The 22,347-nt window shown below is 46.2% G+C and overlaps 1 protein-coding gene across 1 annotated transcript; it reads right to left on the bottom strand.

The window, feature by feature from the left end:
* Positions 1-7,485: 7,485 nt before the first annotated feature.
* Positions 7,486-18,107, bottom strand: CFAP410 (cilia and flagella associated protein 410). Its single transcript, XM_084846899.1, has 7 exons — positions 17,904-18,107; positions 16,680-16,698; positions 14,332-14,378; positions 12,529-12,758; positions 11,508-11,682; positions 10,333-10,429; positions 7,486-8,291 (listed from the first exon to the last, which is right to left on the bottom strand). Exons 1-7 carry the CDS (start codon positions 18,086-18,088, stop codon positions 8,163-8,165), a joined length of 882 nt encoding a protein of 293 aa, XP_084703025.1. The 5' UTR covers positions 18,089-18,107; the 3' UTR covers positions 7,486-8,162.
* Positions 18,108-22,347: the final 4,240 nt, after the last annotated feature.

Here is a 22,347-nt window from a genome sequence, read left to right as displayed (position 1 = left end):
TGAGTGATATTACACTCCTGTAGACTCTCATGTAGCCTTCTCTACCCTGGTGCACCAGATGTGTCGCATTAGGCTGGGGAAGGCTGATTTAATGCACTTACAGAGTCATAGAATCATAGGGTTGGAAGGGGCCTACAAGACCATCGAGTCCAAACCCCGGTTCAGTGCAGGAAGCCTGATTCCCAGGCTGTCTCCCATCCAAGTACTAACCAGGGCTGACCCTGCTTCGCTTCCGAGAACAGGCTCAACCCCTTTCTCAGGGGTTGGCTGGCAGATGCTATAATGCTACATCATCTGGGCATGACAGGTCTCATGTGAGCAAGTTGGTGTGGTGGTATAGCATGCTGCCAGCTATGCTGGCTGGGGAATGCTGGGAGTCATAGGAGTTTTTTTTCTGTCTAAACATGGATAGGATTGCACCTTGAGTTGAATTGTCTCTAAGACTTGGGAGGCAGACTGAGGATCATTTTTAATTACTTAATGCATGTCTTTTGTGAGGAGAAAAAGAAATAGCTACAGGACTCAGGGTAGAGTTCAGTGCTGGGGCCCAATAGGAACAAGAGGTTCAGTAAAAGGAGCATACTGTGCTAAGCCCAGCAAACATCCATAAATGTATCAGAATTCTGCCTCAGTGAGGTCTGTCACATTGGCAGGTGATAGGCCCATCATCCTGCAAGTGGGAACAGGTTGATCCTCAATCGTCATCTCTCACCGCTGTATTTCTAAAGATTCACATTGTGTCTACATTAATTTTTGTGCAGAAAAGATATAAGGCCAGGTCCCCATATTTTTGTTCTCGCAACCAGGGTCAGAGCTTGAAAGCACTTAGTGGAATAATGGCGTTGCATGAAAGAGACTGGCGCTGTAAAACATCTCTGCTGTAGCTTGAAACACTGAAACCTATGATGCCTTCACACCTGCACCTTCAAATCATAATCAGTTTACTCTCATGTTAACATCTAATTGACTTCTGTGCTGTGCTCAGACTGCCCACTTCAGTGTGGTGTAAATGAGTGATGTTACGCTTTGGCTTCCCCTGCTCTTCTTACAATTTTATCCTTCCCTTCCTCCCAGAAGCTTAGGATGGTGTATATTATTTGCCCCCTTCTTCCTATTTGTATCTCCACAACAGACCTGTGAGGTAGGTGTCAAGGGCTCCTTGGAGGCCTCTCAGTCTAATCCAGTAGCCAAGTCCAGACACAGACAAAGGGATTCCTTTCAGAGCTTTATTCTTCTTTTACAACTTAACAACTCTACCGTTTGCAACTAGATCTGAGCAGCACAGTACCTATGCCCTAAGTTGGAACAGTTGGTCCCCGTTTGAAAGGGAATTACTGGCAGACCCCTGAACTTAAGGACTAGGGAGAGTCCTTCCCCTTTTCCCTTGGATCCTCTGGGCGCAGCCGTTGTTTGCGTGCCAACCGGGCACTACGCCTCCTTTCTGCGCCCTCCATTTGGTGCCGCTCTCTGCGTCAGCGTCGCGCATCCACCAAGTCTGCTATCTGCGCTCTGTCACTCCCTGGACTGCTACCTAAGCTAGGAATGCTGGTGGGAGGAATCTCCATCAGCTGTTGGCCCTGGGAAAGAGGAGCGCACTCCTCTCTCAGGAGCGACTGCTCTTCCTCAGAATCAGATCTACTCTGGGATTCTATGGGCTCAGTGTCCACCCTGACAGTAGGTTAGGCTGGGCTAAAAGATGGTGACTGCGCCATGATCATCCAGAGAGCTACAGGGCTGAATGGGGACTTGAACCAGGGGGTGGAATTCTGACTCAAGGTAGAGGTATCTCCTCCCATAGATCTGGCCACTGCTAACAATTACCATAAACCAGACATTGTACAATGTGCCACAAGCACAAAGAACTAGAAATATGCACAGAGTCAATAACACAAGCACATGATCTCATCCACAGGTGACACAGCAAGTCACACCACAAGCAGATATGTAGCACATTGTCAAGGCATTAATTTGTAGAATAGGCCATTTTTTCTGACCCATCTATATAAAAAAATAGGATATCAATGGCATGCACTAGGACATTTACTGTTCTAAATATTTATATTTTCTGTGAAACAAGTAAATGTTTAATGCTTAGACCACAGGAACACCTAGGTAGGCCTGTCCGCCCACCTGCACAATTCTATCCTGGATTGAACCTGATTTCCCCACTTCTAGACCAACTATAGTCCTGGGGTAGAGAACCTGTGGCCAGTGGAGGCTGGTGGCTCCGATACCAGTGGGGCAGTGCATCTGCTCTGGGTTTCAGTCAGAAATCTAAAGGAGCTCTCCAAGGTGCTTCACATCTTGGAGAGCTTTAGAGTTCTGACTGAAACCTGGAGCAGATTCACTACCCCACTGACAGCAGAGCCACCAGCCTCCACTGGTGCTTCACATCTTGGAGAGCTTTAGAGTTCTGACTGAAACCTGGAGCAGATTCACTACCCCACTGACAGCAGAGCCACCAGCCTCCGCTGCTTATGGCCCTCCAGATGCTGTTACTTGAGGCTGATAAGAGTCTGAACCTACCGTAGCTCATGGTCGGGAATGATGGGAGTTGTAGTCCAACAGCCAGAGGCCCACAGATTCTAACCCTTGCTCTAGCCACTTCATGCTGGCTTTCAGGTAGCAACTATCCTACCTTCCTTTGCATCAAGAAAGCGGATACAGAAGGTGCGGCCTTTGAACCAGGCTTAACAGGATAGAAGTAGTTATGCTGTACTTGAGGACTGCTTGCATTATTACTCTTTCCTGCTCACCAACCCATTCCAGGGGACAGGAATAGCATCCCACTATCACTGGGATGAACAAAAGCACAAATCTGATGATGACCATCCAGAACCCAATTAGAGAGACTTAAGGTGCAATCCTATGCCTGTTTAGACAAAAAAGGCCTACAACTCCCTGCATGCCCCAGGCAGTATGGGAGTTGTAGGCCTTTTTCTGTCTGAACAGGCATAGGATTGTGTCTTTAATACCTAAGCTATTACAATGAGATGTGGATCTGTACAAATGTGTTTTAAAAGACTTTATCCATAAACACCACAGCTATACTGTACTACATGCTGTAAACATAAGGGAAGGGTAGCCTGGCTTGTTAAATTCAAAAAGGTGTCCTAGGGAAAAGGCATCCTCTTCGAAGAATGCCTAGGATTCTCAGCAGTTCGCTATGGCAAAGACTTGGAGTAGGATGGACCCCTCACCCACACACATTTAAGTTCATAGAGCTGCAAAGAAATAAGCTGTTAATCAACCCAGCATTTGCATTTCCTACATCTGTAAACTGAATGAAAGACCTACATTGATTGGAGCATACCATTTGATTGTAAAACAACCCTCTTCCATTTTCTTTAAAACATAGACAGCATTCACAAGCGACAAACTCTGAACTAGAAAGCGTTCCTAGCGTCACTTGCGAAAGCACCCTGAGTTGCCAGCCTTTCAGCACAGACTAGGTTGGAGCCTTTCTTGATGTGTTTAAAATAATTGTGGACCTAAAGCTGCCTTCCCCACCCAACCCCACTTACTAATACAAACCTCAAAAAGAGCAGCCAATTTGAGATTCATGTGCAGGAACAATTAAAAGCAACAGAACAAATACATCTGTGCTAGAGTAGAGAATGATAAAGTAGCGTGCAAAGCCACTTTTGTGGCTCATTAGTCTGTTGTAATTGATTTCAGATTCCTGGCACTCTGGAAGAGGCTACCTTGGGACATATCAGGGTTGGTTTTTACAGGCCAGTGCAACAGAAACATGATTCATTTTACAGCTTGGCAGGAGCTGGACATAAAATAATTTTATGCTTATTATGGTTAGACTGCAATAGAGATGGACAGTGGCTCAGTCTTGTCCTGGAAGATTCTGTGTAGCCCAAGAAAACAATGAGTATTTGCAGCCCAATGCTATGCGTGTCTACTCTGAAATGTATGTCCCCCTGAGTTCAAAGTCACTTACTGCAAGCTAAGTCTCATAAGACAGCCCCCTTAGGGTCCATACATGCCTACATGTGAGGTTTTTATAATAGGCGTGCCTGCACCATTTTCTTCTTTAAGCAGGTATGTTTAGATTATTTGGAAGTGGGTTTCTAACACTTGCTTTTAGCGCTTAACATTTCTTTGAATGCTTTGAAAGAATATCAGTGGGGCAGCCAGGATTCTATAGCAAATTGTGCGCTGCAGTAACCCCCAAACCCTTTTAAGATTTCATGCTGGATTTCTCCTATAGCACAGACTGAGGTACTTGTGGTTGTCAAAAAAGCTGAACTGTTCTATGAATTGGCACATTTCCCCTCAGCCCAATTGCTTTCTTTAAGTAGCTCCTTACTAGCTGTGAATTCAGCCAACAGCTATTCAAAGGCTGCTGCTGCCTGTTTGGTTTAAAACCTTCCAAACGCTGCCCTCTCCATGTCCTGCAAGTTATTACTACTGCCATTTCAATAAGCTATATTTGTTTAGTATACTGTTGATGTCACCAAGGGCAAACATCCTCATTCTATAGCAGGTTTCTTTCCCTCATGGTTACATTTAAAACACTTTGTCTCCCTCCTTCCCCCCAACTTTCAGCTGCAATTGCAGAAAAGTGGAGCACTTCAGGGGCAGGGAGAAAATGTAAAAGTATCCTCTTGCTTTGGCACAGGTGTAATAACTAATTCATATACATAAACAATGGAGCGCACCAATCCTAATGAAATATATACTGAACTGAACCATATCATCCATGCAATGCTGTTATAAATACTTTACTAAACTCACTGTATGTAGAGTCAGGGCCAGAAATATTGGAGCAAGGATAACTGTTTTGGCAGTTGGCCTCTGTACACCACCACATTGAAGTTGAAAGGAAACACACCCAGATGGGAGCGAAGTCAGGACTTTCAGCTGTCATTCAAGGGGTTTGGCAAAGGTGGGGCACTAACCATTCAGGAAGGACAGCCAGTGGCATGCACACACCCATCGTTGGTGGCTCATAAGTCATGGAACAAACCAATATCATTTCAAACTTAAGGATTGCCTTTAATACCTGGATGAATCCTTTGCAGTCAATGACTGCCTGAAGTCTGGAACCCATGGACATGACCAAATGCTGAGTTTCCTCCCTCGAGATGCTTTGCCAGGCCTTTACTGCAGCTGCCTTCAGCTGCTACTTGTTTGTGGGTCTTTCTGCCTTCAGTCTTGTCTTCAGTAAGTGAAAAACATGCTCTATTGGGTTGAGATCAGGTGGCTGATTTGGCCATTGAAGAACATCCCACTGCTTTGCCTGGAGAAACTCTTGGGTAGCTTTTGCTGCATGTTTTGGGTCTTTATCCATCTGCAATATGAAGCAGCGTCCTATCAGTTTGGCAGCACTTGGCTGAATCTGAGCAGAAAGTATAGCCCTATACACTTCAGAATTCATCCTGCTTCTTTTATCAGCAGTCAGGGCATCAATAAACACCAGTGACCCAGTTCCATTGGCAGCCATACATGCCCATGCCATAACACTGCCTCCACCATGTTTGACAGATGATGTGGTATGCTTTAAATCATGAGCTGTTCCTTTCCTTCTCCATACTTTTCTCTTCCCATCATTCTGATACAAGTTAATCTTGGTTTCATCAGTCCAAAGAATCTTATTCCAGAACTGGGCAGGCTTTTTTAGGTGTTTGCTAGCAAAGGCTAATCTTGCCTTTTGGTTCTTGAGCGTTACCAGTGGTTTGCATCTTGTTGTGAAGCTTCTGTATTTACATTCATAAAGCTGTATCTTGACTGTAAATGTTGACAATGACATGCCTACCTCCTCAGGAGCATTCTTGACTTGGCTAGATGTTGTGAAAGGGTTCCTCTTCACCATGAGCAGAATTCTGTGGTCATCCACTTTAGTTGTCTTCTGTGGTCTTCCAGGCCTTTTGCTGTTGCTGAACTTGCCAATTAATTCTTTTTCAGGATGCGCCAAACTGTTGTGTTGGCCACTCCCAATGTTTTTGCTATCTCTCTGATGGGTTTGTTTCCTCAGCCTAATGATGGCCTCCTTCACTCTCATGGACACCTCTTTGGACCAGTTGGGAGTTCCAGTGAACAGCTACCAAATGCAAATATAACACTCAGAATCACCTCCAAGCCTTTTATCTGCTTGATTGGTCATGGGGTACCCAGGAAACAGGCCACACCTGGCCATGAAGCTGCTTGTCAGTCATTTGTTCCATTACTTATGAGCCACCAACAATGGGTGTGTGTGTATGCCACTGGCTGTCCTTCCTGAATGGTTAGTGCCCCACTTTTGTCAAACCCCTTGAATGACAGCTGAAAGTCCTGACTTTGCTCCCATCTGGGTGTGTTTCCTTTCAACTTCAATGTGGTGGTGTACAGAGGCCAACTGCCAAAACAGTTATCCTTGCTCCAATATTTCTGGCCCTGACTATATTTATGCTCTCTATACAAATCTGAAACACAGGGTCCCTGGTTGCACCAACAGCCTATGTACTATATAGAAGAACCAGATCATTGTATGCAGAACTGGGGGTGGGGGGCTGATTCCAAGCCCCTCTCCACACGTTGACTATCCCATTGAGGTCAACAGTCAGGGCTTCATCAGTCTCATCAAATAGACCAGAGGTGGACAGAAAGACCCAGATCTACTGGCAGATATCTGGATGACTTGCAGTAGATCGGCAAGGATTTCTAACTCCCACATCTTTAACAGCAGCAGCAACAAAATGACTCCTCCCCAGCCCCCTGCCAACACCACCCTACCAAAACTACCAGAAGCACCGCTAAAGGATCAAGCCCTTACAGTAGGTATTGATAATATTTTCAATTATTTCCTGCCATCCAATTATCTTGACATCCAATATAAACTTAAGAGACTTTTAAGGGTTGCTTTTTTACTTGGATAGATACAGGCGGGCAATACTCTTAAAAGCAGTCTCTACCATTTTCCATAATCCTTGAATGATTATATCCCAAAGAAAACTATTTTTTGGTGGATTGAGACCTTGCTTCTGCCTGTGTAACATCAGCCCATCACAAGTGACACCGATCAACAGAAACAGAATAAACTGGCACTACAAGCGGTACTCCAAAGCAAGTTAGCAAATCCAAGGTGGTCCCACCCATACAGAGGTGGTATTGAGAGGAAGAATCTCGGATTGTTGTGTTTTACATGTAAACAGAACAAACAGTTCCATCTGGTAAAGGTGCAAATTTGCCACTACAATTGTTGGAAAAAGAGGTTATCCTTTTTAGTCAAGATGATCTTCCTACTACGTGAGAGAAAACGCTGCCTATGAGTTACTTAGCAGCATCAATTTATATCGTGCTGCTTGACAGAATATGTACAATAGGGCCAGTACCTTACTAAGTAGATACCAAGTTTGCATACTGTTGGACTCAGACCTTAATGCTACATCCTGAACCAGACACCATCACCTCACTTCCCCCACATCAGTGCAGTTAAATAACCATGTGTGCACTAAGAGGGCAAATCAAGGAAGAAAACTGAGGCAAACATCAAAGGTTAAGAGACAGGGTTAAATCAATAAATCAATTTATTTTTACAGCAGATGACGCCCTTTTCATCAAGTCCAAATCACTATGTAGGAGAGAGGGGAAAGTGGTGGGGAAAGACTAGAAACTTGCCACTAAATTTTAAAGATCAGTGATTTTGTGTGAGAAATTCTGGCCTTGAGGCCAAGGTCAAAAGCTCTTTGCTGTAGGCGAATGGAGACATGAAGTTTACTTTTGCTCCAATATTACGATGCAAGGTAAGGACATCATGCTAACAAGGTCAGCCACAGCCCAGGCTTAGACTGACAGAGCCACATCTGAAGCAAGTCAGGAGTGATTCTTGTAGCTGGGAGGCACCAGAGGTGGTGGGGCCACAAATGCCACACCTTTTCTCCATGTCACAACTACCCGCTGTAGTTCTGTGCATACTAGTTTTCCCTCTCTGTTGTGGGCCTTTGTGGTGTGCTGGGTAGCAGTTGCATAGACGCAGGCACATAAATTGCAATTGCAAATGAAAGCTCATCAGAGAACCGGGTCCTAGCACATGAAGCACAGGGTAGGTATGCAGTTTCTTCCTGTAGTCAGTCACACATCCCCACACAAAGCCCAGCAGCATGGAGGGAGTGCAGCCAGCGCTGGTGACACAAGTTCCACTGATCTGCAAAACAGCTGCCTGGGAAGTGCTACCGGTCCTCATGGAGTTCCCTCTTCTGGAAGGCTTGGAGTTTGTTCCCAACTGTTTGATGGACAACTTCTAGTCCCTCTGAATCCAGCTCTTCTAGGAGTAGCAGGATGGCATTGAGGATGTTGTTCTGTTAATCCAGGAAACAAGACAACAATATCAGGGCCAAGGAGGGAATTAGTTACTTTGTGGACATCTATTCCTCTAATGTTACTTGTCTAATTTGCTTGCAGTTTTCTTCCACCAAACTCTTCCCTCACACACACATCCCTAAACCTACTCTATAAATTCCCAAATACATAGAATCATAGAATAGTAGGGTTGGAAGGGGCCTACAATGCCATCGAGTCCAACCCCTTGCTACATGCAGGAAAGGATAGATCCACCAACGGCCCATGATAGCAAAAAACTAGACCTTGTTCAGAGACCATATACCTCCAGTTACTGATTCCAAGGAGAAACAAGAAATTATCTCCATGATGTCTGCTCTTGAGGCACCTGCCTGGTCACTGTGGATAAGTGGGCTACATCAAGCAGATCTTTAATCCAACAAAGCAATTGCAGTTCTCAACAAAGCAAAGCATCACGTTCTCCTTGTGCTCCCCAGGAATGGAAGAATCAAAGCCATAGTGCTAATACCTTTGTATCCCATCAGATCCCTAAATTCCATGTTCCTGAGACTTGTACTCTTCCCTCCTACTACTCCCTTCAAGCCTTTCCCTGATTCATTCTATCCCAACAACTTTACCCATTTTGCAAGGAGAGAGAGAATCAGCCTAAATTCTGGCAACACTTTTCTCATTTAAGGCTTTCGGAAGATTATTACATTGGAAGGGTTGCTCCTACTTTGAACATCCTTAAAGCACAGAACCAGATATTTAATCAAAGCTAATCATAATGAAAAGGATCAGAATACATTTACCTCATATTACCACCAACCTTGTATAGTAAAAAAAAGCTGATTTATTTATTTGATATGCCTATTGGATACTGCATCAATGTCACAGCAAATTGGCACAATGAATAAGGTCACAACAAATTTCACTACAAACAAGATGAACTTTTATTTTATACTAGTGAATGTACCCCGCTTTGAGAATAGCTCTTATGCTGATACAGTGAAGGCTGCCAGCAAACTCACACAGCTGTCAGAATTGGACACATTGTGCCCAGCCCATCTGAGCAAAGGCACATCTGCTGGCAGCCCTAGGCATGGCCCCTGTCATGGTGCGCCCCTACAGCTCCCTAAAAGAGGAGCCTGCCCATTCCATTCCCCTGAAATGGAGCAGGGGAAGTATATAACTGTGCCCCGCTCGGCCTACTAATCTTCCCAGGCTTCAAACTGTATGAGACTGCAAAGCTATCCCTAGCGGCTGAAAATGTTGCTGCAGGCTTCAACCACATGGACATATTTAAATTAGTTAATATTAATTAATGTTTAAAAACAAAATAATTATTAGGTGCACACTGCTACGGTCCCCTTAGTATGCTTGCTAAGTTTCAGGTGTGCAGGTTTTACAGTCTTGGCACTAAGGCAGTGACAGACAGACAGACACATACTGTTTTATTATTATAGATTTAACAGATTTACAGGCCATCTTTCAGGGCCACACCCTCACAAACCAGTATACACATTAGAAATAAGGCAGAATAAATCATGATGAAACAGCACCTAAGCTGTGTAGGTCCAATGTGACCTTAAGATGTTAAAGTTTTAAAACCGCTCAGGATCACATCAAAATAATATTGTCTCAATTGCAGGAAGTCATTACAAGACCAGACATCTCTGGAGTTGGGCACCTAGTTTATTTTTGCTTATGGCAAAATAGCGTTAGGATGAATTTGATGCATTGGTCAGAGCAGATTACCTTGTTGTGTTATGACAGCAACCTACCTGCTCCTTCTCCTCCCAGACTGCTTGCGCAGATTAGTCACACAGCCTAAAGAATGAAATTAGGAAGCCCAGCCAGCCAGTAGCCTCTTCCCGCTAACCAAGGGCTGCTGCTTTGCCAGGGGAGAGTTGCTTTTGGAAGGGTCCTTCAGTACTTCAAACGGCAGAGCTGTTTACCAATTGAGCACCATAGCAAGGATCAGCTCAGACAGCACAGTGCATGATCCAGAAATACACACAGAACTTTGGGGCGGGAGGAAAGGCTCTCACTCACACTCACCCGTTTCTTTCGGTTCCCATCCATCTCCTTGGGCGAAAAGGAGGAAAACTTCTCTCTTGGAACAACAGGCTTCATACCAAGCTGCTCACGAATTTTACTGAACCGGGGAGGGGGAGAGACAACAAGCAAATAACCAATGAAAGCACCCTTCTGTGAATATCCCCGCCCCACCCCAGCACTACTTGAAATGGGAGATATCATACCACATGAGTGTTTCAACATACTTAAACTTTCCCTTCACAATAATCTGCTATGTGGATTTATGCAAGGAGAGGCTGGACTACTGGGTTGTGCCAGACATGCTATAATGTATCACACACATGCTTCCCTCCCTTCTCCTCCTTACACTCAACATACAAAACAACAGGCTTGCTCTGTCAGGATCCCTTCAAAATCACCCCTAAACTCTTCCTCTCCCCATCTCATTTTCTCACACTCATTTATCCTCCATCCACTCACACACAAAACACCCCATGTATCCATCACGCATGCATTCATACAAGCATACATACACGCTCCTCACTTCAAGCACATGAAAAACCATCCTCGCTCTTTTTCAAGATCCCTCCAAAATCCACCAACCCACCCCCCCCACACACACACACACCATACAAGCACACAACCCTTCCCAGCCCCAAAGGTTGCTGGCTGCTTCCCCAGCTCCCACTGGTTCTCTACTGCTCTCTCCGCCCCTGCCCCCCTCTGCTGGCTTCCTGCTAACTTCCCTGACCCCCCAGCTAGCTTACCACTACCCTTCCTGGTCTTCCCCCCACCACTCTCTTCTCTCCCCCCGCCCCATCAGACAGAAGTGACAAGAGTCTCTTTTTTCCCCTTTCTTGGTTGCTGGACACACTACAGAGGAAAGCACTGGCCTGCAGCAGCCCACCATCATCCTAAGAATGTCTCTGAGCCCCGTCCATGGCCCAAATCATTTATGGGAATGGAGGTGGCAGCAGCTGGAGGCCTTCACTTTGCTTTGAAGTGATCACAGCTGCGGGTTTGGAAATGTGTTTGTGTGTTTTTTTAGACTGGGAGGGGTAAAGCACCTTTGAGAGCGCCAAGGAAGGTGTCCAGGGGCCCACTGGTGCCCCCAGACACCACGTTGCCCATCCCACTTCTATATGAATGACATCCAACAAAGAATTCCCAGCAAGCAGCAACCAAGGCCTCCTCACTTTGTCTCCTCCAAGCTGAAGTTCAGGAGTTCATTCTCATTCTCCATTGTAGACTCTGTCACGTTGGACTCAGTGGTGGAGTTTTGGCAGCAGTTGTCCACGCCCAATTTGGCTGGGGGTGCTGTTATCTCCTCCCCTTCCAGCAGTGCATGGGACAGTTCTTCCTCTGTCACCACTACAAATATCAAACAAAAGCCAAAGAGAGAGTATGCTTACTCTTGAGCTCAGTGGTCTAGGGCTGGAGCCCCTCCTAGTCAAGAAGAGGAATGTCAGGTGTTTAGAAGACGAAGGAACAGCTGCTGCAGCTATACAGCCACCGCATATGGGTTGCTTTAAACCACTACATATGGCAAGCCATTTCTGTGCAGTGACTCACTGGGTATGTTCGGATGATCGCACAGGGGGAAGAAGCCATCATGGCTTCTCTCCCCGCCCCCATGCGTACCACGCGCCTGACTACCATTTGCATAATCCCCTGAGATGCAGCCTGGACTGGCGTGTTGTCCGAACCTGGGGCGCAGTGTGGCAGGGGTGGCTTCATACCCACCCTGCAAACTCAACTGCATATTGTGAGTTGTAGGGTGGGTCCAAAGCCGCCCTGTGCTGGGTTCGGACGACACACTGACCTAAGCTGCATCGCAAGGGATTATGCAAGTGGCAGTCACGCACACGGGGAGAAGCCACAATGGCTTTGTCCCCCTGTGCGATTGTCCAAACCCAGTCACTGACTGATTTTTTTCTATGCCACTGTGAATGCCTCCCCGTCTCCTTTGGCACTGGGTGGGGAGTCACCAAATCTGCATAGAAAGCTGCTGTCCACCATCAGTTCAACACATGGCAAAGCTGCCACATGTAGCAATTCCCTCTCAACAACCCCCAATTTGAAATGGTATGATCCACTCTACTACCTGGGAATTCCACCACCTCATTCTGCTACACATGTAGACCAAGCCTAAAAGGAGTTAAATCAGGGCAACAATGAAAACCGCACACAGACAAGGCAGGTCACCGCAATACGCACTCTGATTATCAAGCTTCTGGAGACTGGGGAGGTTCCGCAGCACCGTCATCCGATAACGATGACGGTCGGGACCACAGCAGGGGTTCTCAGACAGCCAGAGGATTCTCAGGTGGGACAGCTTTTTTAGGTGGAAGAGCTCGCTGAGGCTTGCGATACTGTTCCTCCTGAGATACAGCTCAGTCAGGTTCTGGCACTGGTTCATTGGCTCCAGGTCAGAGATGTTATTCGCACTAGCGGAGAGAACAAGTGAATATGAGAAACCAAAGACAAGCATTATCATCTACATCAGGTTTGTGCAACATAAGGCCCGTGTGCCAACCACTGCCCTCTGTAAGAATTGCCCAACGTATGTGGCTCTTTCACACCTTTCAGCGGGAACATCTGAAGCCTGTCTGAGCCCATCAAAAGTGAGAGCGGGGATGGGGAAAGGACAGCACTGATACATTTACATTGTTCCTAACCTCACTGGATTTAGACACACATGGGGGAATTGGGGCCATCCTGTTGCAGCCAGGCAGCCACACCAAGTAGTCCACCAGTATCCAAGATTCCCTTGTGAGCTGCTGGGCGGTACAAGCCTTCTGTGCTTTTGCCACTGGACTCAAGGAGGAGATAAGGGGAGAGGACTGGAAGCACATGCAAAGGAGAGAAGCCATATGCGGGCATTAGGGCTAAAGAGGTGAGGCAGACATGGGTGCACACCTAACCCCCTCTTCCCTGGCTGTCATTTAAATATTTGCACATTCAGAACAAAGATCTGAATAACGCTCTGTAACCACGTTCAGCCAAATGTGGTTACAGAGCCCCATTCAAATTTCTGCACTAAATGTGCGAAGATTTATGCTGTAAACACGTGCGTGGAAATGTTGAGGACAGGGCTTACGTGTACACCCATGTCCCCCTGCCCACTTTAGCCCTACAAGTGTGCAAGCAAACACCTGCATAGGCCTAGACTAAACAAAGAAAGGGAGGGGAACCGAGTGCTAGGGTGCAGAGACCGGGGTGGGGCGGGGGTTGAGAAGCTATAGCACAGACCTGTGGTGATACAGAGCGAGCACAAGAGCACTCCTGTGCTATGGAGTACAGAAAAAGAGGGTTAAAAAGAATACCCTGAAGCAAACAAACAAGATTTTCCACTGCTAACGTAGGACACAGGGCAGCTGCTCTTCCCAGTGCCAGCAGAGTTGCTTCACACAGCATGCTTAAAAAAGAGTTATGTCATTCAGGAGTACTCTAGCACCGACACTGATGACATTTTATCCCTTGGCAATACAGATCACATGGAACGGTTGCACACCTACAGATCCAAAGTAGCACAATGTTAGGTATGCTGGAAATCCATAATTAAAGTAGTATTTATTTACAATTATTTCCCATTGATGGTATTGTATGATGTCACAATATTGATCATTCAGGTTCGTTTTTACCCTGGTGCTCAAACTCAGAGGCACAAAAAAACCCTTCTGTTGTATTTCTCTAAAGGTAGGAGTGGAACTGTGTGTCTTCATATATATCTGCTCCAAGCAGAATTCATGGCATGTCTGAAAGTGCTAAAAAGACGTTGTGGTGTGTGAGAAAGGGTGGAAAGCCATAGTTAGCTTGATCAAAGCAGAAGGGTGCGGGCAGGGAAAAGAAAAAGTCAAGGTTCTATCCATTTTTAACACAACAGTGGGTAGAGAGCCTGGAAGACAGTAACCTGTGCCTACTAGTAAGGCTTCTGAGGCTTTCTTCTTGAAAAAAAGAATCTGATCTGCCTTGGTTTGGCAGGCCAGCCACTTCTCTTCAGCAGGCTCCCACACATACCTGAACGTGATCACTTCAATGTTGGGAAGCTCACGGCAGATGGAAATCTAGAAATTAAAAAAACAGAAGCATACAGAAGTGAAACTTTAGAAAACTTTTGCAGTCTCTTGGAAAAAAGCAAGCATATGTAATTCACTAACTGAAACCTGTGAGAAATGTTTAAGCATTCATAATGGAAGTTTTATATTGCGACAGACTCCTATGTAGCTTGAGGCCAGAGGACACTGAATCAATTGACAGTAAAAATGTTTTTACAGGACTGTGGCCCTGGACAGGATATGGAGGTCAGCTGCATCAAAGCAGGGGGCGCTGCTCGCAAATGACCAATACAAGAGCAGCTGACTGGCAACAGCTCTCCAGTGTCTCAGGAACCAGCCCCCCTTTGCACCTACTAGCAGAGATCCTTTTAACCAGAAATGCCAGGGATTGAACCTGGGACCTGAATCTGATCTCATTTTTTGATCAGATAACCTCCCTTGTGGACTGTGGGAATGCTGTGGACATCATATACCTCAACTTCAGCAAAGCTTTCGACAAAGTGCCCCATGATATCCTGATTTGCAAACTAGCTCAAAGTGGGCTAGATGAAACAACGATCCCGTGGATCCACAGTTGGCTATAGAATCGGACTCAAAGAGTGCTTATCAATGGGATCTTCTCAAACTGGGGAGAGGTAACAAGCGGAGTACCACAGGGCTCAGTCCTGGGCCCAGTGCTCTTCAACATTTTTATTAATGACTTGGAGGAGAAGGTTCAGGGAATGCTGATAAAATTTGCAGATTACATAAAATCGGGTGGGATAGCTAATACTTTGGAAGACAGAAACAAAATTCAAAGTGATCTTGATAGACTGGAGCGCTGGACAGAAAACAGAAAGAAATTTAATAGGGATCAATGCCAAGTTCTGCACCTAGGAAAAAGAAACCAAATGCACAGTTACAAGATGGGGGATACGTGGCTCAACAACACTACAAGCGAGAAGGATCTTGGAACTGTTGTAGATCTCAAGCTGAATATGAGCCAACAACATGATGTGGCTGCAAAACAGGCAAATGCTATTCCGGGCTGCATTAATAGAAGCAAAGCTTCCAAATCCCGGGAAGTACTCGTCCCCCTCTACTCAGCACTGGTTAGGCCTCATCTTGAGTACTGTGTCCAGTTCTGGGCACCGCACTTGAAGAAGGATGCAGACAAGCTGGAGAGGTTTCAGAGGAGGGCAACAAAGATGATCAGGGGACTGGAAACAAAGCCCTATGAGGAGAGACTGAAAGAATTGGGCATGTTTAGCCCTGAGAAGAGAAGACCAAGGGGAGATAGGATAGCGTTCTTCAAGGACTTGAAAGGTTGTCACAGAGAGGAAGGCCAGGATCTCTTCTCGATCATCCCAGAGTGCAGGACACGGAATAATAGGCTCAAGTTACAGGAAACCAGATTCCGGCTGAACATCAGGAAAAACGTCCTGACTGTTAGAGCAATATGACAATGGAACCAATGACCTAGGGAGGTGGTGGGCTCTCCCACACTGGAGGCGTTCAAGACGAGGCTGCTGGACAGCCATCTGTCAGGGATGCTCTGACTTAGATTCCTGCACTGAGCAGGGGGTTGGACTCGATGGTCTTGTAGGCCCCTTCCAACCCTACTATTGTATGTATGTATTGCCTTCTGCATGCAAAGCATGTGCTCTACCAATGAGCTATGGTCCCTCCCTTAATGGCAGCACAGGGAGCAAAGGCGGAGGGTCCACTACAGCTGTCATATCAGTAGCGATTCCCAGTTGCCTTTCAAGGCCAGGACAAGGCAAAGCACAGTGCCACAGCAGCTCCAAAAGGCAAGCCAGCCCTTGGCTTTCTTCCTATTGGCAGCTCCTGCACGAAATAATGGCTGCTAAAGTTGGCTCAAAGCTGTTGTTGCACAGCCACCTCCCTGCCCACTCATCTCTATACTTCCATGGAGAAGGAGACCAGCTCAGGAGCTTTTGCTTCCTCCCTGGGGCTGGTCTCTTTCTGCTCTTTTGTCTCTCGAATCTCACTTCCCCTGCTGGGAAGAGACTATGAGTGGTACTCAGTCCTTGCCATCACTAGTGACCACGGGAAGAATGGAGTATTTTCTTCTTCCAGTCACCCAGACAGGCAGAAGAGAACTGGATATTCTGTGCGCCCCCTCATTATAAAGTCTGAATTTGCTTGGAGTGGGGAAAAAATAGACAGAGTATCATTTTGGAAAGAGATTAAGGTATGCAACAGGAAAGATTCCATATGAAATACTCTGCTTCCCTTGTTCTTCAGAACAAACATGGCAGCCATTACCTCAATTTACTACGTTTTTGGAAAGAGAATAATGGTACTTACATCTGTGATGTGGCTGCCCCTAAAAGAAGAAGAAAAAAATTATCAGGCATATCTGAAAGAGGATATATGCACTCAAGGGTGCAATCCTATGTCCTTTAGAGCAGCACTCTGATGTTGGAGTGCTCTGAATAGCCTATGTTCTGTGGGCAGAGCAGAAGGAGCAGTGGAGGTGATTTTCACCTCTGTGTCCTCCATGTTGTTAATTGTTTTCTTTAGATGGACTTCTGAGCCCGCCTAGAGAGGTGACAGGGATATCCTGGCCTCCCTTCTCCACCCACCAGAACATTCCTCTTTTCCTCTTCCAGAAGTTGCATTTGCGATCTTAGGAAGCAGCTGCCATGGTTCTTTCCATGGTGGCTGCGAGGCGGAGGGGGCAGGATTGGAACACAGAGTCCCCCTCCTGAGGTCGTAGGAGTGTCTCACAGGAGGGGGACTCCAAGAAAATCCTATGGTCCCTGGGACACTCCCAGGGACCATAGGACTGCACCATAAAACATTGAAGCAGTGTTCCTACTACACAAAGGAAAGGCCCATGTGAAAAGGGCACAGTTAAAGCCCTTTCCAAATGTTTGGGCTCTCCTCCATGCATTCAGTGAACATGTGTATGGGTAGCATTGTGATGACAGGCTCTGCCTACCCATCAATCCCAGTACACGTTTGCTGGCGCCTTTGCAACGCTCATATGTGTCTAGGCACCTCTCTGCACAAGCAGGACCTTGTCAAAGGCAGGTCTAAAAAGGTCTTCACAGCTTGTTCAGAAAGGTCAAGCCCCTGAACCTATGACACAGTGCTTGGCAGTGCGAATGAATGAGTACAGAATGAAATCAACAGTACTTCACTCCACAAAACAAAGATGCTGAGTCGGTCTGCAACGATCATTATAGTTATTAACAATATCCACACCCTGGCTTCTAACATCACCGAACGTGCGGGGTGGGGAACCTCTCTACCTGATGATCGCTGTTGTTCCAATTATTGTTGCTGATGAAGGCCATGAAAGTGCGGCTAGCAGGGCGGGAGGAGAAACCCCGTTTCAGCATCTGTATTTTGCGTTTCGCTGAATTAAACACCACCGATTCCCTTCGTTCGCCAGCCGCCCCGTCCCGATCCACAAGCGACTCCTTCCCTCCTCTGCAGATGCGGTTCGTGGCAGGGGCCCGAGGAGCCCCGCGAAGCAGCCGGCCGCCTCCCCACCACCCGGCGAGCGCCGGCCCCGCCTCTCACCAGCAGTTCAGCTTGCGGACGCCTCTGAGGTCTGTCGCCTTGGCCCGGGACAGAACCGCCTTGCGGGTCAGCTTCATGGTCCCGGCAGAGGCATCGGGCTTCGCGGGGCTCGTCGCCAAGGCCCGCTCGGGAGCTTCCGACGCGTCTCCAAGGGCGGGCCCGCGCGCACGCGCCATCGCCTCCATCCCGCTCCCGGCGGAACGCGCACGCCGGCGGCGGGAGGCGGAGCCTAAGCGCCTGTCCCCACCCCCTCGGCTCCGCCACGCCCTGTAACGGTGCCGCGCGAGCCAGACCCAGCGCCCGGGACTCCGAAGGGGCGGAGCCAGTTGAGTGGGCGGAGGCGGCGGGTGCTCGGGTGCTTCCCCGGCGCGACGTCCTTTTGTTTACAGATGTCTCGTATATGAACATTCAATATTAAAGGTATATGGAAATTCAGGTTTAAAATGCCAGCTTCCACCTTTGCTTGGAAAATGTTTGTTTTCCCGAAGTTGTCTGTTTCCTGCCCTTCCTCCAAGGAGTCCAGAGAGTCGTCTGCATGGGGGTTAGCTCCTGAGGTAGACGAGGTGGAGACGGTGTGGCCGAGCGTCACCCAATGATCAAATGTATACATCCCTCCCATTTTTAACATTTATTTACAGCGCAATCCTGTGCACGTTTAAACATAAAAAGCTCTACAACTGCCAGCACGCCCCAACCAGCCATGTTGGCTGGGGCACGCTAGGAATTGTAGGGATTTTTTTTTTCTGTCTAAACATGCACAGGATTGCACCTTTCGTGATTTTATTTAGGCGCCGCCTTTCCTCCAAGGACCTGAAACTCACATAAATGGTTTTCCCCACCTCATTTTATCCTCATGACACCACTGCGAGGTAGAAACAACAAAACAGATTTGTGGCACTTTAAAGACCAATGTCAAAAAACAGGAGGTAATATATTCTCAAGTGCCTGAAAATGCTTTAATACGCCCGATGCGTTTTGGAAAGATTTCCTCCCTCGGGCCACTCGTCCTCCGTGTATATTTTGACAAAACTTACCGATACTTCCTTTGTTTCAAATTACATGCTCGGTTTCCAGAGGACAGCCGTGTTAGGGCACAATCCTACGCATGTTTAGACAGAGGAAAAGGCCTACAACTCCCAGCATGCCCTAGTCAGCAAGGCTGACTGAGGAATGCTGGGAGTTGTAGGCCTTTTCTCTGGCTAAACAGGCATAGGATTGCGCCTTTATTTAATTTATTAGATTTATTAGCCACCCATCTGGCCGGCTACCCGTTTCTGTTTATGAAATCTAAGGTCTATCTATATACATATACATACAGGCTGAGCAAAAGATGAGGGATCACAGCATTAGCGCTCCCAAGAGATTCCTGTTCCCCAGCAGATGACTTGGGGAACCCATAGAACCACCGGATTTCCTGCGGAGAGTAAAGTCAGCTTTCTTCCTGCTTTTCAGCCCCAGTTCCAGCACAGCCTGACTTTCTGCTACTCACACAGACTTCACTCGCCCCTCCTCCCCTTGTCTAATGGAGGGAGGAAAGATGAGTCATCTCTGCTCATCACCTAGCCTTCCCATTGAAACACATCATCAGAATGTTACCAGCTATTCACTGTCTTCTGTCAGATCTTAAGATGCATTGTTTCAAAAGGCAGTATAAACATATGTGAAATAAAAATAAATAAATAAATAGCTTGAGGGCACCCACTTACAGAAATTGTAAGAGTCAAGAATTATAGAGTTGGAAAGAATCCCAAATTTCTTCAGGACCTTTGAAAGATGGTTTAGACTAACCCCAAACCCATCATGAAGGTTTGCCCTGGTAAAGTGGGATTCTAGATGGGACCACATATTCCCTGAAGATGATTATTGCAGTCTGTGACTATTCCTAGTCTTCTTCACTATCTCCAGAAGGACTGGGATTTGGGCATCATTAACCATAATCTGGTAATCTCTAGATTGATTCCCGTAATTCGCTCTACTGCATTGTTCATAAACTTCACTATGTGCAAAGTGCAGCAGCCCAGTTGTTGAGTAAATACAGTGTGGTGGGACCACATGACATTGATTGAAGTACAATTGGGCTGGCTACCATTTAGCTTCTGGGCATAATTCAAGGTTCTGATTTTCCCACCTCTAAAGTCCTAAATCATCAGGGCCTGGCATAACTGAGGGAACACTTGTATTTATGAACCCCCTCACCTGTTGAGAACTGGTGATGCAGGTCTTCTTTGTGTTCCTTCTGCACAGAACAGGTGGTGTACAGAACACCCTCTTTGCACTAGCTGCTCTGAAATAATGGGACCTCCTGAGACAGATGTGCATAGACATCTCTTTATGGACTTTGAGAATGGCACCAACACTATCTTTTCCCGTGAGGTGCTTGGATGGTGTTAAATTGTACAGCACCTGAATGCTGTTGGGCTTTGGTTCTTGTGGTTTCCTGATTGCTACTTATGCCAATTCCAGTAATTTTGTAAACTCTATTATATTTCATTGCTCGCTGGAGTATTGTTTTATCTCTGTTCTTTTACTGTATTGTAACTATTGCTAACCACTGTGAGGCTTCTACACTTCTTTGAGAAAAGACATCTAGATTTTGTACAATGAATGACACCTGACCTCTGACCTCACTATTTACAATTCTTCCCTCCCCCTGCACCCCGCACCGTAAGTACAGTATAAAAACCTGAAAATCTCCATAATACTCAATGCATCTGATGAAGAGGACTACAGTGCACAAAAGCTTATGCCAGAATAAATTTGTTAGTCTTTAAGGTGCCACAATACCCTTTTTTGTTTTGTTGCAATAGACTAACATGGCTACCTTCTGGAAACTGAGCATGTAGTGTGTGTGTGTGTGCGTGTGTGTGAAAATGCATGTCTGTGAAAACCCTTCACCTCAGTCACCACAGAACAGTTCACCTTGCTTCGCCTTGTATCCTAAAAGCTCTTTGGTAACCCCGACATCTGAGAATAATGTACTTTCCATCTTTTCTAAAGTACTTTTTACATAATTGCCTGTTGATTTTTCTTTTCACAGAGCTGTAAAAACTTGAAAGATGGTCTTATTCATGGGCACTCAGGGCCTCCACCTAAGCTCGTTAGAGCTAGCGGGAACTCATACTGGCCTAAATGGATTTGGATGAGGCTCTCAGTGGTTATATGACGATGACTGAGCGGTGGTGTAGAAGAAATCGAAGTTGTCTGAGAAATGGTGTGGGGGACAGGTAGAGCTCATGCGTCAAATGATGTTCCTGGTTCATCCTCTGGCATCTCCAGTTAAACAATCTGAGGTAGCAAGGTAGGGAACAGCCTTTTCCTGAGCCCCTGGAGAACTGTTGTCAGTCAAAGGATATTATTTGGGAATCAATTGGCTGAGTTAGTATTGGGGGGGGGGTCCTACATGTGCAGCAGATTGAGGTATTCATGAAGTGATTGAATGCTGAGGTGATTGAATGGACTGTACTACTTTGGATTACAGGTGAGGGATGCCACTCTTGGCAGGGCGGGTGGGGGGACTCCTTGTAAATAGAAAGTGATCATATTAGGAAGAAAGGTTCAAGTCCTTTGCCTCCTCCCTCTTGTATGTGGATGCTACCATTTTGGCTACATAAGGATAGGCACTTGGAGAATTGAGTTTGCTATTAGTATTACAAATGGGACCTCCAACAAAATGTTGCAGTGTTCAGGATTCCAGCCGCTCCATTCCACCCCCCACTCCAGTTTTCTAGTATACCCTCAACGGTAAGTCAGCATTCCATGGCCCCTGACCATATTCAGTCCTCATTGGGCTGTTTGTAGTTGGGGTTGGGGGTGGACTGGACACACTACTTATTTATTTAGGGCACAATCCTAACATGTTTAGACAGAGAAAAAGTCCCACAACTGCCAGCATTCCCCAGCCAGCCATGCTGGGAGTTTTAGGAGTTTTTTTCTGCCTAAACATGCATGGATGGTGCCCTTATTCAATATATGCATCACCCAATAGCTGCAGCTCTCAGGGCAATGTACATCATTAAAATAAAACCAATAATAAAACACTTTAAAAAGTATTGTTTTAAAAGCAGCAACAAAAACCTGGCATTTAAAAGAGATAAATACCTGAGCTAAAAAAACATAGAGAAGATTATTTTAAAATGCAGCATTAAACATATTAAGAATAAAGCAAGTAGCAGTAAAAAAAAAAAAAAAACTCTTAAAAGACCTGGGAGAATAAAGAGGTCTTTGCCTGGTACCAAAAAGTCAATGAAGTAGGCACCGGGCAGGCCACTCTAGGAAGGGCTTTCCACAATTTGGGCGACATTAGTGCTCAATCCAGCTATGTTAAAATCTTGGATTTCTCCATTGATTCCTATGGACAACTCCCACTTTCATCCCTGAGGACATTTAAAAATAGCTTCTCAATGTGAACGAGGAAATGATCAGTCCAGACAATTACATGGTTCTC

Source organism: Heloderma suspectum, chromosome 3 (assembly GCF_057233095.1).
Source record: "Heloderma suspectum isolate Gila_16-S chromosome 3, 16-S_ref, whole genome shotgun sequence".
NCBI lineage: Eukaryota > Metazoa > Chordata > Lepidosauria > Squamata > Helodermatidae > Heloderma > Heloderma suspectum.
The sequence above is the reverse complement of the archived record's forward strand: the minus strand, read 5'-3'. Positions and strand labels throughout refer to the sequence as shown.

What these genes read in the sequence shown, in the direction of transcription:
- CFAP410 (XM_084846899.1), bottom strand. Translation starts at nt 18,088, where the DNA reads ATGGAGGCGATGGCGCGTGCGCGCGGGCCCGCCCTTGGAGACGCGTCG. An exon ending in ATTGAAGTGATCACGTTCAG is followed by an intron (nt 12,759 to 14,331) that starts GTATGTGTGGGA and finishes TCTCTCCGCTAG; the next exon opens with TGCGAATAACATCTCTGACC. An exon ending in TTCAGCTTGGAGGAGACAAA is followed by an intron (nt 10,430 to 11,507) that starts GTGAGGAGGCCT and finishes TCCCCGGTTCAG; the next exon opens with TAAAATTCGTGAGCAGCTTG.